This window comes from Barbus barbus (assembly GCF_936440315.1).
Source record: "Barbus barbus genome assembly, chromosome: 44".
Taxonomy (NCBI): Eukaryota; Metazoa; Chordata; class Actinopteri; order Cypriniformes; family Cyprinidae; genus Barbus; species Barbus barbus.
In genome coordinates, this window is record NC_136722.1 from 23154742 (window position 1) to 23174255 (window position 19514).

The following is a 19514-nucleotide window of genomic DNA, read 5'->3' on the forward strand; positions in this document are numbered from 1 at the left end:
GAGGTGCAACAGGAAGGATAGAAGAGAGGGAAAGAAAAAGACAGACGGTGCGTGACAGAAACACTCAAACAGAGAAAGTGTCGAATGGAGGATGAAGATGAGTTCCGTGTGAAGTAGGGTAGAGAAGAGCGGAGGTTAGCAGATGCTAGCAAGACTTGCTGTGCTCAGAAACACACCTGATGCTCCTGCACTTGAGTTTGTGTGTTTGGAGCCTCCAGATCTGAAGACCAACAAGATCAACACCACTTAATCAACAGTGAGTATTTCCTTTCATCATCAAGTGGATTAGCTATATTTTATATGATAAATTTGTGTATATAAGGTGTTTGTCCTTTAACATGAGCTGTATGCAGTTAATTGCTGGAGAATTTCTATTTTTTTACGCAATCTTCAAAAAACTGTAAATGTTAAACATAGTTTATTAATATTGCTGTTGTAAAATAATTTCATTTGTATTTTAAGAAAATGTTTTTATATACATGTATCTTGGTGTTCTGAGTGGTTACTATGGTATTTAGGCTGGTTGCTAGGGTATTTAAAATAAACTCTAACACTAGCTTTCTATATATATATATATATTAATATATATATGTGTGTGTGTATATATGTAAAAAAAAAAACTTGCTACGTGTACTGCGTTAGGCTAACCGAGACTTTGTAGCACTTGCGTTTTATTGGTCTTTTGTTGATTTTGATTGCTTCTGTTGTCCTCATTTGTAAGTCCCTTTGGATAAAAGCATCTGCTAAATGACTAAATGTATATTTAGGATGGTTGCTAGGATAAAGGATGGTTGCTAGGGTATTCTGAGTGGTTACTGTTGTATTTAGGAAGGTTGCTAGGGTATTCTGAGTGGTTACTAGGATAAAGGTTGGTTGCTGGGGTATTCTGAGGGGTTACTAGGATAAAGGTTGGTTGCTGGGGTATTCTGAGGGGTTACTAGGGTATTTAGGATGGTTGTTAGGGTATTCTGAGTGGTTACTAGGATAAAGCTTGGTTGCTGGGGTATTCTGAGGGGTTACTAGGGTAAAGGATGGTTGCTAGGGTATTCTGAGTGGTTACTGTTGTATTTAGGAAGGTTGCTAGGGTAAAGTATGTTTGCTAGGGTATTTAGGATAGTTGCTAGTGTATTCTGAATGGTTACTAGGGTATTTAGGATGGTTGTTAGGGTATTCTGAGTTGTTACTAGGATAAAGGTTGGTTGCTGGGGTATTCTGAGGGGTTACTAGGGTATTTAGGATGGTTGTTAGGGTATTCTGAGTGGTTACTAGGATAAAGGTTGGTTGCTGGGGTATTCTGAGGGGTTACTAGGATAAAGGTTGGTTGCTGGGGTATTCTGAGGGGTTACTAGGATAAAGGTTGGTTGCTGGGGTATTCTGAGGGGTTACTAGGGTAAAGGATGGTTGCTAGGGTATTCTGAGTGGTTACTGTTGTATTTAGGAAGGTTGCTAGGGTAAAGTATGTTTGCTAGTGTATTTAGGATAGTTGCTAGTGTATTCTGAATGGTTACTAGGGTATTTAGGATGGTTGTTAGGGTATTCTGAGGGGTCACTAGGATAATTAGGGTGGTTGCTAGGGTATTCTGGCTGTCTAGATTTAAAAGTAAATGATGTTTTAGAAGAAGCTCTGGATATTTGTAAGGGTCCAATCAATCAGTTTTGGTCCTATTTTATATAGCGATGTGGTGTATGGTAACTACTTTAAACCTAGCCATGGGAAAAAATAATTCTTGCTATATTTGTTATTAAAATACCACAAAGGAAGTGACCTACTGTTGTTTGAACACGTTTAGGCCGATTTACACCAAGTGTAACATGACATTGACACTGCTGTTCTGTGTTACCGGGTCTGTTTCTTACTGAACGTACAGTATGTGAACATTTACATCTTCTTAAATTGATTTTGACCGTTCAAAAGTTTTAGGTCAGTATGATTTGTTTTAAAAACACTTTTATTCAAAAGTGACTGCAAAGCATTTATAATGTTACAAACGATTTTTATTTCAAATAAATGCTGTTCTTTTTTAATTGAATGTCGTGAAAGTGTCCTGAAAAATGCATCATGGTTTCCACGAAAATATGAAGCAGCACAACCGTTTTCAGCATTGATAATAATGAGACCTGTTTCTTAAGCAGCGAATCCTTATATTAGAATGATTTCTGAAGGATCATGTGACACTGAAGACTGGAGTAATGATGCTGAAAATACAGCTTTGATCACAGGAATAAATTACATTTTAAAATATATTCACATAGAAAACAGTTATTTTAAATTGTAATAATATTTTACAATATGACTGTTTTTACTGTATTTTTTAAAATCAAATAAATACAGCCTTGGTTAGACTTAAATTAGACTTGAATTAATTCATTCGATGACTGTAGCCTCCTTTTTCAATTTAACTGACAGCTATATTTGATTATTACATGCTTATGAATATGAATACAAATATGCTGCTAACTCTTTTAGGTCTACAGGCTACTTTGGCTCAAGCATGAGGTTTCCAGGGCTTTCTGCATTAACCTCATAACATCTGCAGAATCAAAGGATTGAAAACATTCTGCTGACTGCACTGTTTCTGTCATCATTGCTGGACAGTAACTGATTACGTTTAATCTGGATTATGTAATCATATTCCAAAAATGTAGTACTTGTAATTAGAGTATATTACATTTGAATCAGATTTACTTGTAATCAGTTTATGGTTACTTATTACGGATTACATATTATTCACACAGTGGCAATAAATCATTCATAATTTATGGATTCTGGATGAAAATATTTCAAACCTGGACGACTTGCGTGTCGCTGTTTTTTTGTTTATTAATGTGTGTTTAATGCAGGGATTCCCAAACGTTTTTGTCACCCCTAAAAATAAAATATTTGTTGAAATATCGCAGAAGCTGTTAATATTTCAATAATGTAACAACACATTCGCATGTTCACAGTTCTCTGATGCTGGTTAATGGTCACACTGACATGCAGGTAAACAAATACAATATTTGTAGTTTTAGTGTTCAAGTGTTTAAATTGCTTTATTTTACAATTTGTAAGTAATCTACTCAGGTCTGTCTGTCATATAGGACTCATAATGTGTTTGAGGGGAAGGCCAATGCTGCAGTTTCTACCTCCCCTGAGCTTTTAATATCCTGGCATGCAGGTTGTTTTGTTAATAGAAACGCGGCTTATTGTGGCATAAGATTGTCATTGTTGTCTTGTTGCTACAGGCTTGTAAACTGTACCTCGCATCTGTTTGGGACCGCTGTCATGCTGTAACCATGGTAACACAGTGCTTGTTGAAGCATGTGGGTAATGAGGTTCAGTCTTGGTTTCCAGAGAACTGACATGTGCACCTCTGCATGTTTTATTCAAGACGTTTTAAGGACATTTAACTTTTTTTTAAATTCTGAACACAGTTAGAAAGCATGTCAAAGCAATTCCACATTTCATAAATTACAAAATATACATCTGGAAGAAAATGAGCATTGTTTGTCTGTGCAAAACCATGATGCTGTGATGGTGACTGTATCCGTTTGATTGATGTGTGCTGCTGATGATGCGTTGTCGGTCTGTGTTACAGGGAAATGGATGCCACTGAATGACACTGAGGGTCTGACACACACACACACACACACAGGTGGACAAGCTTTCCTAGCACTCTGGGATGGATAGACATTCCCATATCCCATGGCAGGAGTACTGCTACCTGGATCTGAAATCCAATGCTCAAAAACAAGAGACTAGCAAAAGGATGGAAGGTAGATATAAGAAGATACAGCCCACAAAGATATAGCCCATTTTTTGTTATCAGTCATTTACATTAAATATTGAAATGTGTATATATATATATATATTTATAATTTTAAATAATTATCAACATTAAAGATCAATATATTTTATATATATATATATATCAGTGCTGGCCAAAAATGTAGTATCTGTGCATTCCCATTTTTAACATTTTATGCATTCCTTACATTAAATTATATGTTTATGTACCTATGTGTTTGTTCCTCAGATTCTGGGTGGTTACGCAGACACCAGACATTGTTGCAACGGTTCTTCTCCACCACCATTTTGGTAAATGTAGTCCATCACATGAGAAAGACAGACCTGCTTAGTGCACAGGAGGCGGGGCTTATCCAGGAAATGGGGTCGTTGAAAGATAAAGTGCATTTATTGGTTGAGTTCCTGTCTGTCACTGATCCACATGGCGCCGCCCTTCAGGCTTATCTTCAAAGTTCACACCTGACTGAGTACAACCTTATAACTGTACATGGTTAGTATATGTGCTTAATTAATTTTTTTGTTCTTTTAGAATTATTAAAGTCCTCACGTCTGTCTCTTTCTCTCCGCAGACTCTGTGGTTCGACCGTATAAGGACGCTCTCATTCAGCGACTAAAAGAAGATGAAAATTCATTGGCGCAAGTCGCTGGCAACTCAAATTCCACTTTACTCCTCATAGAGTGTGTATCTGACCTTCAGCAGCGAGAACACGACCTTGTACAGGTGTCAGTCAACAGAGGGGCGGGGCCTCTTCATGGTCGAGTGCTGGGATTGGACAAGCTGATCGCTCCTTTGACGAGAGTTAGCACCGCCCCTCGCGTGACACTGACGGTGGGTGTGGCCGGCAGCGGGAAGAGCCGAATGGTCCGCCGTTTCATCCAGCTATGGAGCTCTGGTCAGATCTATCCAGAGCTGAGTCTCGCAATCCCCATTGCATGCTGGGAATTGAGCAGTTTCGATCGGCTATCGGTCGAGCGCTTGCTGCGACTGTTCGTTCCGTATGATAACATGGACATCATTTTATTTAACGAATCCTGCAAAGTGTTGCTTATTTTGGACGGATTGGAAGAGTTTCGCAATTCACTGGATTTTGCAGATGCCCCGCCCACTAGCGACCCTCGTCGTGAAATTCCCGTGTCGGATCTCATTGCGAATATTGTACGAGGTAACCTGTTGCCAGGGGCAACGCTCTGGCTTTTATCAAGGCCTGGCACTGGAGCGAAAGTTCCAGCAGGATTGGTCGACCGTGTGACGGAAGCCCCACCAATTTCCCGAACGCAAATAAAAGATTTTATTAATCACTGTATTACGAACACGCTAGATGCGTATTCGATATCACAAGACAGTTCACCGTCTGAAACAAACACACCTGAGGATGTCTCCTCCCATGTGTGGACTTACCTGAATTCCCAGAAACCATTGCTCATTTTGTCTTCCGTGCCTGCGGTTTGCCACATTATCGTAACTACGCTATCGCGGCTTCTAAAGTTGGAATCAGATTCCACGCCCCTTCCTCGAACGTTAACAGAAGTCTACGCCCACTACTGTTGGCCACACCTTTCTGGATCAGACACGCCCAGTGGAGGCATCAGGAAGCCGCTTAGCACTCTGGGTCGCCTTGCTTTTTATAGCCTCTTACGACGACGGTATACGTTTAGCGAGACAGAATTGCGAACTTACGGTGTCGACGTACCACCTCAGGGCGGTGCGCTCAGCTGGCGCATCCTCCAGCGCAGGCAAAGCTGGTTGTCCAATAGCGTGGCGTGGCAGTTCACACACACGTCCGTGCAGGAGTTCCTGGGGGCGCTCTTTTACTATGTTTCGTCGAGGCGCGGGATGTTCGATCTGTTTTCCGAAAGCAGTGTTTCCTGGCCCCGCATCGGCTTCCACAGCCATTACCGCGCTGCGCTGCAGAAAACCAACCAATCAGACGCCACGGCGCAAGGCAACCTCGACCTCTTTATGCGCTTCCTGTCAGGGCTGCTGTCTCCAGCGGCTGCTGCTTTGCTAGGCGGTTCGCTGGGTGTTGGGCTCGAAGAGCAGGTGACTCAGCGCACAACAGCGACAACTTTGCTTCAAAACGCAGTGACTGGGACAGGAGGCGACGCTGTTTGCATGCGCAGCGTCACGATAGTAACGTGTCTGGCGGAGCTGCAGCAGGCAGAGTTGCTACGATCCATAGAGGACGATCTCATTAACTGCAGCCTGCGGGGGAAGCTGAAGGGCGGAGTTTGTGCTGTTCTCGCCTACTTGTTGCAAGTATCAGACGCATGTACTGAAGAGACGCAACTGTCCAACTGCCTAGACTCCTCCTCTTTGAAGAGGCTCCTCCCACAGCTGCTGTACTGCAGTAAGCTGAGGTAAAATGTCTGTTTATACTAAAAAGCCAAAACTCTATAGCATAAAGTTAGTATATACAGTTTGAGTTCTATACTTAAAGACTTCCAAAGCCATATTACAGATTTGTGTGAGAAACGCACCTAAGTTTGAGTTATTTTTCATGTTAAATCTCTTGTGTATCTTATTAACTCTGTATATGTGTTTTGTGCAGAATGGAAAACAATGAGTTTAAGGAAGGCACCATGGAGCTGTTGGGAAGTCTGCTGAGTGCCAAAGAGTGCCATATTCAAATGCTCAGGTATGGACACACACATACACTACCGTATACAGTAAGTGTTATTATTTTGCAAAAAATTAACACTTTTATTCAAGGGTGCATTACAGTAAATTGATCAGAAATATAAATATTATTCTTCTGAACTTTCTATTCATCAAATAATTGATGAAAAAATGTATAATGGTTTAGCACAACATTGATAAACATAAATGTTTCTTGAGCAATATCAGAATGATTTCTGAAGGATCATGTGACACTGAAGACTGGATTAATGATGCTGAAAATTCAGCTTTGATCACAAGAATAAATTACATTTTATAATATATTCAAATAGATAATGGTTATTTTAAATTGTGGTAATATTTCACAATATAACAGTTTTTACTGTAATTTGTGAAGTAATTGCAGACTTACAGACCCCAACCTTTTGAATGCTAGGATGTTTTTTTTTTTCCAGCCTTTAACTTGTTTAACTCTCTTTCTCTCTCTTTTATTAGTCTGGCTGATAACTCCATAAGCAGCAAAGGCATTAAATCACTCAGTCGGGCTCTACTCGTCAACCGAACCCTCACAACCCTGGAGTCAGTGACTTTTTTTATTAATATAATAATCATTTTTGCATTTTCACTAGCAGTTACAAGGTCATTGAATAATATAGTGCAAACTAATGTGATACGTCTTTTCCTGTGTCCTTGATCCTTATAATCCGAATCAACAAGAGAAAATAAAATGGATTTTTAAATAAAACTGATCTCTGATTTTTTTTTTTTTTTTAGTCTTCGTGGCAATAATATTGGGGCCAAGGGAGCAAAGACGTTGTGCGAGGCCCTAAAAATGAACCAGGTCCTTGTGACAGTCAAGTAAGTTCTGATAAACCATTATAGAATTGTTACTGCTGTATTTTTTGTTTAAATATTGTAATATGTATAATAAATAAAATCTATTTATTTATTGATATTATTTATGAAACAAATTATTTAAATTATATATATTTCTAATTTATTAAATTGCAATAATAAAAGAGCTAATGAGGTCCTCATGTCAGTCAAGTGAGTTCTGACAAACATTATAGAATTACTACAGCTTTTTATTTTTTTATGTTGTAATATTTCTAAAAATTATTTTTTATAAAATATTATTTTCTAAGATTTTTTTGTAATTTAATGTAATAAAAGAACTAATGAGGTCCTTCTGTCAGTCAAGTGAATTCTACATAATTTAATTGTTACAGCTGTAAGTGTAAAAATATTTAGAATAAATCAAATTAATATTTATTTAAAAAAAAAAAAACATTCTATTTGAAGAAATACATTTTGAATTTAATACATTAATAAACAAATCTTTAATCAATTATTTGACTTAATTTGTACATGCTTGTGAGCACATATGAGCATACTGTATGTGTGTTTTTGTTTGACTGGATGCACGTGTGTGTTGATTCATGCAGTCTGCAGAATAACCACATAGAGGATGAAGGAGCGCGTGCACTGGCGGAGGTTCTTCAATTAAACCGAAAGCTCACCACACTCAAGTGAGTATGTGTTTTAGTGTGTGTGTGTGTGCACTTCAGCAGAGCATCATAAACACAAATCTGCATGTATTGCAGCGTTCAGAAGAACAGCATTGGGCCAGAAGGAGTGAAAAAAATGGGAGAAGCCCTTACAAAGAATCAAACTCTACAAGATCTCAAGTAAGAGGCTGAAGTGTCAGCTCAAAATCAGATCAGATAAAACTCTCTGCTGAAAATAATTCTGTCTGTGTGAATGTTATTGCAGTGTCTCCAGCAATCATTTGGGTGATTTGGGAACAGTAGCTCTGGCTCAGGCTCTTATGGTCAACCATGTACTCCACACGCTCAGGTAAAACACATTAAATGAGCCAGCTCATTACAAATAATCCAATCAATGAATGTGAATGAACTTCTGATCTGTTTCTCTCACGTTTTCAGTCTTCAGAGTAACTCGGTGAGTGACAGAGGCATTAAAGCTCTCTCGCACGCTCTTCAGTCAAACCGAGGACTCAGCTGTCTCAAGTATGTCAATGTCTAACGCCACAGTATTAAATGATTGAAACATGTATGTTCTGACTAAATAATAATGATTGCGTGTGTCAGTCTGAGGGAGAATTCAATAGGAGTCGCTGGAGCCAAAGACATCGCCAAAGCCTTAAAAGTCAACACTAGTCTTAGAGAACTCGAGTAAGTACACACAAATAACATGTTTAATGTCAAAATGAACACATGCCTTTGTCTTTTACTGTTTTTATATAAATCTAATTTAGATTAAAAATAATGTTTGTGTATGTATTTTTTATATACTATATATAATTATAAGTAATTATTATTAATGTATATTCGTTATATAATCAGTTTTTAATTTTGAAGCGATATAATCAAATTTATAAAAAAAAAATTTAGTTATTTGTTAATCTATCAAATAATCACATTAACTTTCTTGGCACAAAACTAAAGCATTTCGTTTCACAAAGTCATTTCAAATTAAATGTAGTACTCTGCGTGTCACCGTGTATTGAGCTTTTGTTATACTCTCAACCTGAATGTATTGCAAATCATTTATCAGTGTTTGTATCTGTGTGTAAGTTTGACCGCTAATCTTCTTCACGATGAGGGAGTGACGGCCATCGCTGAAGCCATGAGAGTCAACAGAGCAATAACATCCTTACAGTGAGAAAACACACACAATCTCAATAATATACACTCCTGAAACCATCAGAAACACCAAAACAAAACACAAGTGTTACTTCCAAACTGTAATACATTATAGATTACTTGTTACTGTTATTTAAAAGTAATTCCTTACCTTACAATATTACTGTCTCAGAATTGTAATGCGTAACATGACTCCTGTACTACTTTTTACTTTGTTACTTTTTTGTTTCTTTTTTACTTTACTACTTGTTACTTTCACCAAAATATCTACAGAAGTAGAACTTAACATTCTAAACTGACTAAATGTACTAGAGCCCTGCTCTAACGGCAGAGTGTTTATTTCATTCCGGATTTTCATTTAGAAAAAACGTTTGGAGCATTTTTTGTCCATTAAAGAAGTTTTTTCTTTCTTAAAAATTGGGGGCTAAAAGTGTGTTGTGACGCAAGCGTTACTGAACATGTACCGAGTAAAATATTACTGAAAATTGATTAGTAATGCCTTACACTACTGCGTTACATCAAAAAGTAATCCGTTACTGTAATGCACTACTTTTGTAACGCGTTACTCCCAACACTGCAAAACACACATTACACTTAAAAATGAACCTACAAATACATTAAGACAAAAGAGATGAGCTAATGAGAACCTTAAAGATGACTCTTGGTCGGGTAATGAAATCATCGAGGTCAGGATGTGATGTTGTCCATGTTAGGATAGGTGAGATCATGCTATCTAGCTCACTGACTTAATGTGAAGGTTTTGCTTTTCTGTTTCACATGTAAATGACTAATATATTCCTGTGTGTGTGTTTCAGTCTCCAGTGGAACTTCATAAAGGCTGGAGCCGCTAAAGCTTTAGCTCAGTCTCTCATGAGCAACACCTGCATTCAGCTGCTGGAGTAAGAGCTTCTACATCCTCATGCATCAAACGCTAGCAGTCCTTTCCTGTGCAAAATCACCAACAATTTATCTCATTGACTCATTGAAATAAAAGGTTCTTTAATGCTGCTTTAAAGCATTTTAGAACCATAAGAGCTTACACTCTTAAAAATGAGAGAAGGAGTTTTTACAGTGATACCATAGAAGAGATATATTGGGTTCCTCAAAAAACGTTCAGTGAACAGTTCTTTTCTTTTTTAGTTTTTAAAGTACCTTTTAAATAACCTTTTGTGGAATGGAAAGGTTCCATGGATGTTAAAGGTTCTTCACGGAACCAATAATTCCAATAAATAACCTTTATTTTTAAAAGTGTTCTTTACTGGCATTTAATATCCAGGTTCTTTATAGAGGAAAAATGTTAAATGGTTCCATAAAGAACTGTTCACTGAAAGATTCTTTGAGGAATCAGTAATGGTTCAATGCTGTGAAACCTTTATTTTCAAGAATGCACAGGTTCTTCAGACCCATGTTTTGGTTTTTGTGGAAAGTGCTACAACATAGAAGGTTTACTAAGGAACTACAGAATGAAATGCTCTCTAATGCATTAGGCTGAAAACTACTTTTGTTTGGAATGAATATTTCTTTTTTAAAAGTGCATGTCTCATTGTTAAATATATTGTAATGTAGTGATATCTGTATCATGAATGATGGGCCGTTGTGTGTTTCTCTGTCAGTCTGCAGGAGAACGCTCTGGGTGATAACGGTGTCAATGCTCTGGCCTGTGCTCTGAGGTCAAACTCTTCTCTCAGTGTGCTCTAGTGAGTCTCACTTCAGTTTTCATTATTATGTTTGCTAAAGCTGATTGTGTCTGATCTTGCATGTGTGTGTTGTGAAGTCTTCAGGGTGTATCAGCGGGTAAATCAGGGGCTATTGCTCTAGCGGATGCTCTGGTGGTCAACGAAAGCCTTCATACACTAGAGTAAGTCTCTTCTGCTTACCCAGCCTGCATTTATTTAGACAAAAGACAGTAATAGTGTGAAATATTATTTTTTTACTGTTTTCTATTTGAAAATATTTTAAAATGTAATTGATTCCTGTGATCAAAGCTGTATTTTCAGCATCATTACTCCAGTCTTCAGTGTCACATGATCCTCCAGAAATCATTCTGATTTGCTGATTTCAAAAGAACAGCATTTATTTGAAATAAAAATCTCTTGTATCATTATAAATGTCTTTACCGTCACTTTGGATCAATTTAATGCATCTTCTCTAAATAAAATTATTAATTGGTTAAAAAAAAAAACTAAATTCTTACTGACCCCAAGCCTTTGAAGAGAAAAATATTTTTTGCATACAACTAGGAAAAAAAGAAACAAATAATTGGCACGGTGTATGATAAACTCTCTTTAAAAACTCATATATTACTCAATATTTCCCATTTTTGTTTAGTCTGCGTGGAAACTCCATTGGGATGGAAGGAGCGAAGGCATTTTCCAGTGCTTTGAAGAAAAACAGGAGCTTGAGAAGTCTGAAGTATGTCTACAGAACACATTACTCTCCTATATAATCATATACTCTGATCAAAACATAATTGAGAGATGTTATTAAAGCTGTTTCATCACAAAATGGATGTGAGCTTTGCAGAAATGTGGCTGGAATCCAGTAATCAGTTTTGAACATTTGCATACGTGAATATATTTTAACATGTAATTTATTTCTGTGATCAAAGCTGAATTTTCAGCATCATTACTCCAGTCTTCAGTGTCACATGATCCTTCTAGAAATCATTCTAATATGCTGATCAAGCAACATTTCTGATGCTCAATTTCCATGCTCAAAACAGCACATGAATGTTAAAACGGTGTATTTGGGTGTGTTTTTAGTCTACAGGAGAATTCTCTGGGGATGGATGGAGCGATCTTCATCGCTACTGCGCTGAGAGGAAACCATCAGCTCACCTACATCAAGTCAGTCTGTGTGTGTGGGTCTATGTGTGAACCGCCGTCTGTGTGTGAGAGGTTCAACCACAGTGTGTCACGATTGCATGGCACATGTGGTAAATGTTTAGCACTGGCTGTGGGTGTGATTCTGAACACTGATCATTTCAGTTTTGCTGTGAGTGGCACATTTCACCTCAGCGTGATTGATCCGGAGCGAGATTCTGTGGTGTGTGTCATGATTTCCTATTTCTGCTTCAGTCTCCAGGGTAACGGCATCGGGGAGTCGGGGGCAAAGGTGGTCTCAGATGCCATCAAAGCTGGTGCTCCAGATTGTGTGGTGGATATCTAGCACACGCACAAACTTGCCACAGCATGCTTATTTAGAGCCTTATTCATGTAAATATTTCCAAAGTTCATGTATTAACGTTGTGTAATTATAAATGTTTATTTTATAAAACAGAACTGACAAAGATGTTGCCTTAATAAAACACATTATACAACAATTTTGCTGAACTTTCAGATGAATTCAAATAACTGTTAACGGCAATTAAACAGGCGTCTACACTTGAATACAGAGGAGAAGATATATTCATATATACTGGAAATTACATTTTGTTATTTACAGATATTAATCTTGTTTTCGTGTCATGAAAAAAAAAACATTTAATGTGAATTGTCACATTTAGGTCGATGCAACAATTTACATAAGAATTGAAGTCTATTATCCTTTTTTTGGAAGCAAATGCATGATTATTTAAAGGAAGAGTTCACCCAAAATTTTAACTTTTTGAAAATGTACTCACTCTTAGGCCATCCAAGATATACATGAATTTGTTCCGAACAGATTTGGAGAGACTTCATTTGCTCACCAATGGATGCAGTGAATGGGTACCGTCAGAATCCAAACAGCTGATAAAAACATCACAATAATCCACAACACTCCAGTCCATCAATGATTTGTGAAGCAAAAAACTACATGTTTGTAAGAAACAAATCCATCATTATGGTGTTTTAACTTTGAACTGTTGCTTCCAGCTGAAATATGAGTGGTGTGGATTATTGTGATGTTTTTATCAGCTGTTTGGACTCTCATTCTGACGGCACCCATTCACTGCAGAAGATCCATTGGTGAGCAAGTGATGTAAGCTAAATTTCTCCAAATCTCTCCTCCCATGAAGAAACAAACTTAACTATATGAATGGCCTAAGGTGAATAAATGTTCAACAAATTTAAATTTTTGGGTGAACTATTCCTTTAATGCATGCTGATTGCACATTAAAAATCATTATCACTCTCCTCAAGGATTTGTGGGTGTAGCGATCGCTTTGAGCGTCCTGGTTTGGTGGAGGAACCCTCCAGACTGTCATTGTCTTCATCCAGATCCTCATTTTCCTCTTCCTCCTCATCTTCGTCTTCCTCACCATCTTCATCATCATCGTCTACGTCGATCTCACTATCCTGTGACTGCAAAGCAAAGTACATTGTGAATTATAGCCGAAGACACACACAGCACTCAGTGGAGGGTAACTGAAACGGGGCTCAATCAATATCCCTAATTAAGAATTATCAAAATTATTGCAGAACCACCAGATGTTCTCATTTAGACACAGGCACGTCAGTGTTATTGTTAACTACAGCTAAAGCTATTAAAATTTCAGTTTTTCATAATTGGAAAAAAAAAAGCTGAATAAAAGAAAACATAAAAATTGGATGAAAAAATTGTAATTTACAATTAGAAACGTTGCCTTGGCAACTAATTGAAAGAAATTAGGTTTAAATTCTGAAAACAAAAAAAGAAAAAAAAAAGCTAATAAAAAATATTTAAAAAAACACTATAATAGCATAATAATACTAAAATAACACTGACACACACACCACCTTTCTTCTCTTTTTCTTCCGGCCGCTGCCGGATAGATGGACTTGTTCCTTTACTCTGGGCTTGAAGAACGAGTGCAGAGGAAGAGAAAGAGAGATGGAGTGAAAACGGAGTGAATGAAATGAGAGCTGGCGGCATATACAGAGAAAAGAAAATGAAAGCACAATGACTGTAGATAAGTTATACAAGATCAGGGAGGAAAAACATGAAAACGTGAAGAAAGCATGCCTGGGAAACCACGATTGGCTGAATAATCTGAAAACTCTGAAGAATATAAAAAGAGATTAAGAAAATGTGTTGATATGTTGGTTCAGTGTTGTTATTGTTAACTAAAACTATTAAAAATAGAAAACAAGAGAAATGTAACTGAAATAAATTTCAACTGAAGTACTAAAATTACTAAAAGCAAAAGTTAAAATATAAAATAAAACTATATACACACACAGACACATACATATAGATAGATAGATATACAGTGCCGTGAAAAGGTTTTTGCCCCCTTCCTGGTTTTACATATTTGTCACACTTAAAAGATTCAGATCATCAAACTAATTTTAATATTACACAAAGCTCTGACCTTATCAGCCCGTATGTATCCTTCGCTCTTGTCTCATATGAACAGCTAATCACGATGAGCTCGTCTTCAGAAAAGATTATTTATTCGCTTATGTCAGAAACAGTGAATCAGTGGCTGTTGTTCTCAATACACTGCATTGTTATATTTCGTAAAAGTTTTACTCGCCAACGCTGATTTTTACTCGCGCTTGGCGAGTGTTCATTTTAGGCCCAGTTTCCAAACATTCATTTTGCCATTATTTGTAATAATCCAGTGATATTTTTGTTTGCACAAGGAGTCTGACAGCAGCCAGTGCTCCACACAGAGATCTGACCTGATCATCATCCAGTCTGTCTGGAGTAACATGAAGAAACAGAACAAACTGAGACACACTAAATCCAGAAGAACTGTGGCAACGTCTCCAAGATGCTTCAAGAAACCTTCCTGCAAAGCTACAGTACTGTTAAAAGTTTTAGGCACTTGTGTAAAAATGCTGTAAAATGAGGATGCTGTCAAAGATATTGTCATAAATAGACTTTCTTTATCAATTAACTTCTATTAACTAAATTAAATCAACATTTGGTGTGAGCGTCCTTTGTGTTCAAAGCAGCTTTTGTCCTAGGTGCACTCGCGCATAGTTTTGCAGGGAGGTTTCTTGAAGCATCTTGGAGACGTTGCCACAGTTCTTCTGGATTTAGTGTGTCTCAGTTTGTTCTGTTTCTTCATGTTACTCCAGACAGACTGGATGAAGATCAGATCTCTGTGTGGAGCACTGGCTGTTGTCAGACAAAATCTCACTGGATTATTACAATTAATGGCAAAATGAATGTTTGGAAATATAAACTGATATTTCCCACTGACACACTACAACAAAAGATAGAAATAACTGACTTTAAACCCTTTTTTTAGCTGCTGAAAATACTAGTGTTCTAATCATTTTGGCCACCACTGCATTTATATATGTATGTATCATAGCAACAAAAACTCAAAAACAACATTTCTAAAAATTTATTTAAACTGAAAATATAAAAATAAAAGCTAATTCAAAATATTATAGTAAGTAATAATAAAATATAATTGTTTTAGTTGGTAATATAGAGAGTGAAAGTGTGTTTTCACCTCTTCACTGTCTCCTCCTCCCATACTGCCAATGAAGCGAGTGCCATCTCGACCTGCAACGGAAACACAAATCAAGTACACTCAGACACTCGCGTGTGTCATGCGTGTGAGCGAGGCTGCAGATAATGACGGGCTACATGCTGATCACCTGATATCTGTGCGTGTCGTGCGTGGTGTAGTCTAGGCTGCTGCCCGTCGTCTATGTCACTGTCAGAGCCTTCATCCTCTGGTATGTCCACATCTGAGTCTTCATCTCTTACTACAGAGGAGGAGAACTCATGACATCTTTGACAAACGTGTTCAAATGTGTGTGTTTGAGAGTGTGTGACCAACCTCCACTTCTCAAGAGCCTCTTCTCCTCCTCTTTTAATTTGTTTTGTCTCAGTTTCATTGCCATCTCTGCTTCCTGGAAGAAAAGGGCAAAAGGATTAATCAGGGAAGCATCAGGACAGGCTTTTTAAAGTGAATTTGGGTGAAATTAATAGGTTTCACTTGTTGTCTTTTTTATTTTTAGCTGGATAAATGAATGATATGAGTTATATAAAGGCCTCACATGAGTACCAGAGAGAAGTTGAGATGCATCTGATCGTACCTCGAAGCGATCTTGTTCAGCTCTGTGATAGTCATCTAGCTGCTGCTCCAGGAAGCTCAAGTTACGAAATTTCTCCACATACGTCTGGTACTGTTTCTGCAAGTCCTCCTCGATCTTCTCATATTCATCCATAAACGCTGGACTACATAATGAAACAGCGTCAGAGATGTCAGTGTCTATATGATCCGTGCATTATTTCAAACTTTTTTTTTGCATCTAAAGCCAAAAGTAAAACTAAAGCCATAAAAAAACATGAAATAAAATAAACATTAACATATATGCAATTATATATATATATATATATATATATAAATATAAATAATATTAGTGCTTTCAAACAATTAATCGTGATTAAATCGCATTCAAAATAAAAGTTTTTGTTAACATAATATATGTATGCACACTGTATTATGTATATCTGGTATATATTTTTAAAATATTTATATTATATATATTTCATATATAAACATAACATTTTTCTTAAATATATACATGCATGTGTTTGTTTTTATATATGCATAATAAATATACACAGCACACACTCATATATTATGTAAACAAAAACTTTTATTTTGGATGCAATTAATCACGATTAATCGTTTGACAACAATAATATATATATATATACTAAATAATATATATATATATATATATATATATATATATATATATATATATATATATACTAACTAAAACTAAATAAACTTAATAAAAACTATATAAAATATACTAAAATTAAAATGAAACCAGAAAAATATAAAAATGAAAAGCTTAATTCAATATTTGAACTAAATCTATAATAGTATTTCAATCATATTAGCTCACCGCACACTCTGTAGAGTTTGTAAGCGTTTCTGGTTTCTCTCCAGGTCCTGTTTCTTCTTCTCGATTTTGGCCTCCAGACTGGCCTCATCTGACGATACGTTATTGAGCAGATCTTTTGTCATTTGGATGCTCTCCTGAACACAGGTGAGCAAACACATTCAGATGCAATTCAGAGCCCAAAATAACATCACAATCCTCCAAAGACATTCCTCCATCTCCTCCGGTTCTTTTGCTTGGTAAATATTTCAAGCACGCTGCTCGCTGAATGCACTAAAATCATACTTTTCAAGAACTGACCTGAAACAGAATGTGACTTTGAGTTCTTGTAGCCCTCTAGAGACTTTCATAACAAACATTTGTACAACATTTAGGGATGAATTTCCTTTTCTCAGTACAGTTCTTTCAGTTTTATAATACTGAAGCAGTAGTTTTCAACCAGGGAGCCTCAAGAGTTATGAATAAGACAAAACAAGCATTAAAATCAGCTAAAAGATAAAAATCTAGAGAAATAAACTGAAATCATATTTCTTATTTAATTAATTCCCTCAACAACTGCGATTTTTATTTAATTACCAGCATTTTCAGGTGCTTGGAAAACCTTGATATATGCAAGAATTTTTAAAAAGTGTGATTTCTAGACCTGGAAATGTCATAAATTAAGAAAATCATAAAACGTCAAGGGCATTTTTATAATTAATATAAATTGTTCAAGTTATGTAAAGCTCTAAAATATTTTATAGGACAGAAATTGCTATTTGTAAGTAAAAAAATAAATATTAAAAATCCCTGTAATCCCAAATGAACCCTAAAAACATAAAATGTTACTGCTATAAACATTAACTGAAATAAAATATGAAAAACTCTGAAATTAATATTTAATTTCAGCTAGTTGCTGATTTTTTAATGTAAGTCTTAAAAGACAAACTAAAACTAATAAATTAAAATGAATAAACCCTGTTCTTTTAACAAACTAATAAAAATTACAAAAACACAACAAAATTATTAAAGCTTTATCTACATGAAAACAGAAAATCTAAAAAATAAAATGTATTCAAAATATCAAAATAACACGGTCGTGAAGAATGTTCTGTTACTGATACGTCTGGAACTTATTTATTTGAATTATTAATCATTATTTTAGTGAATTATTTTAATACTTTGCTACTCCTATATTGTTTTTGACAATGGAAGTCAAAAAGGTTTTAAAAAACACTGCACTAAAGCAATTATATGATAAAAATCCGGATCTTCTGAACCTGTGCTTGCTGGTTGACTAAGTGAGGATTTGTGTTTTACCGTGACGTCTTTGACAGCCGCTCTCAGAGCTCTCTCTGTCTCAGTGATCTCCAGCGGTCGGGCTATCGCAGCTGTCCTGCTCTCTCTCAGGTCCTCTTCGTGCCCCAGCAGGTCAAACAGAGCTGCTCCCTTTGCTGTAATTTCAGATCCCAGCTGACGTGCCACCTTTAAATCAGCTATCTGCCACAAAACATCCAAAAACACAACAAAAATGATTATAACATCTCGAAAAGTCTGCTCGTGATAGAATGCATGATGAAACTGTATCAATCATTTGACACTAACCTTTGACCCCAGATCAAACTTGAACTTGCTGTTTTCATCATTGTTTTGTTCCCCATCGGTGTTCTCTTTGGTTTTCATGGCATTGTAGAGGATGCTGGTGATTTTCAGCATCTCTTTCACAGCGTAACCATCTGCCTGATACAGGCGCTTAAGATTGAGCTTCACATGAGCTTTAGTCGCCTAGAGAAACACAGAACATGCAGTGATTTTGACATATACTTTGTTCATGGTGACATTAATAATAATAATATAGTTTACCATGAATTGAGCCACAGCTTTGATGAAAAACACTCTGTCTGACTCTGTGTCAACATCACTGGGAATTTCCATCTGAGGTTCATATCTATGGGAAGATTCATATAAAATTGCATATTATTTAACATTATCTAATATTTTAGGTATATATATTTGTATGATTATTGTTCTAACTATCATGAATTAAAACATCATTTAAAGTGCTAAGCGTCCATATCAGACATAGAAAACATGGTGTCTCTCTGCCACCACATAATATTTATAATATATTAATATATCTTACCTCTTAACAAGCCAGATGAGGATTTCAGCTACTAAAGGGAAGTTTGGAGATCTGAAGTTCTCCATGGAGATGAGACGAGGGTAGCCGAGTGCTCTCATCATCTCTGTAAAATCTACATATCCAGATCATAACATACTGTAAGTGTTCTACTAATATTCAATCATACACCTTTTTCATACTTTTCTACAGAATCAGTATCTGATTACACAACAGCTACTCATTTCTATGATGCTTTATGACTACATACTGAAACATGTTTTATATATAAATCTGATAAGAGTCCCTTATTAGTTCACTTACTTCTCAGATCTCTAAAGGACATGATTGCTGTCTTTTATTCAGTAAACACGACTTTCATCTGTTAGACAAGAAGAAAAACGACACATTCCACTAAAAGCAATACAATTCAGTTGTTAACGCTCTTAATAAGACCTCAAATCTAACTGAAAGCGAATATCTCTCACAAATGAGGCATATGAATAACTTCATGTTCAATGAAAAACAAATAAATTACAACAAACCACATCAGATATTAGCA

General features: G+C 36.3%; 2 protein-coding genes across 5 annotated transcripts in view; one reads left to right on the forward strand and one right to left on the reverse strand.

Annotated features, from left to right (window-relative positions):
* Positions 1 to 17001, forward strand: LOC306863178 (NLR family CARD domain-containing protein 3-like). Of its 3 annotated transcripts, XR_013783657.1 has the most exons (21): positions 20 to 256; positions 3579 to 3756; positions 4017 to 4277; positions 4357 to 6145; positions 6337 to 6423; positions 6900 to 6983; positions 7179 to 7262; positions 7850 to 7933; positions 8009 to 8092; positions 8178 to 8261; positions 8351 to 8434; positions 8516 to 8599; positions 9002 to 9085; positions 9886 to 9969; positions 10684 to 10767; positions 10845 to 10928; positions 11399 to 11482; positions 11833 to 11916; positions 12148 to 12285; positions 13192 to 13365; positions 16902 to 17001. XR_013783657.1 is itself a non-coding variant. In XM_079406393.1 (20 exons), exons 2-19 carry the CDS (start codon positions 3663 to 3665, stop codon positions 12236 to 12238), a joined length of 3414 nt encoding a protein of 1137 aa, XP_079262519.1. In that variant the 5' UTR covers positions 1 to 256; positions 3579 to 3662; the 3' UTR covers positions 12239 to 12285; positions 13192 to 13672. The 3 variants fall into 3 exon arrangements, 2 of the variants coding, with proteins under 2 accessions (XP_079262519.1, XP_079262518.1); XM_079406393.1 differs by lacking the exon at positions 16902 to 17001 and having other exon boundaries at positions 1 to 256; positions 13192 to 13672; XM_079406392.1 differs by lacking the exons at positions 13192 to 13365; positions 16902 to 17001 and having other exon boundaries at positions 12148 to 12469.
* LOC306863181 (clusterin-associated protein 1 homolog) overlaps positions 12312 to 19514 on the reverse strand; it is a 26138-nt gene continuing 18935 nt past the window's right edge. The window contains exons 2-12 of one of the 2 annotated variants that reach the window (XM_079406397.1): positions 19277 to 19334; positions 18977 to 19088; positions 18697 to 18781; positions 18439 to 18618; positions 18154 to 18333; positions 16858 to 16991; positions 16033 to 16174; positions 15774 to 15846; positions 15589 to 15699; positions 15441 to 15493; positions 12312 to 13353 (exon numbers count right to left, since the gene is read on the reverse strand). In XM_079406397.1, coding sequence (XP_079262523.1) covers positions 13165 to 13353; positions 15441 to 15493; positions 15589 to 15699; positions 15774 to 15846; positions 16033 to 16174; positions 16858 to 16991; positions 18154 to 18333; positions 18439 to 18618; positions 18697 to 18781; positions 18977 to 19088; positions 19277 to 19298 — 1281 coding nt within the window. In that variant the 5' untranslated portion in view covers positions 19299 to 19334 and the 3' untranslated portion in view covers positions 12312 to 13164. The remainder of the gene's footprint in view (positions 13354 to 15440; positions 15494 to 15588; positions 15700 to 15773; positions 15847 to 16032; positions 16175 to 16857; positions 16992 to 18153; positions 18334 to 18438; positions 18619 to 18696; positions 18782 to 18976; positions 19089 to 19276; positions 19335 to 19514) is intronic. The other variant, XM_079406398.1, reaches the window with a different exon arrangement.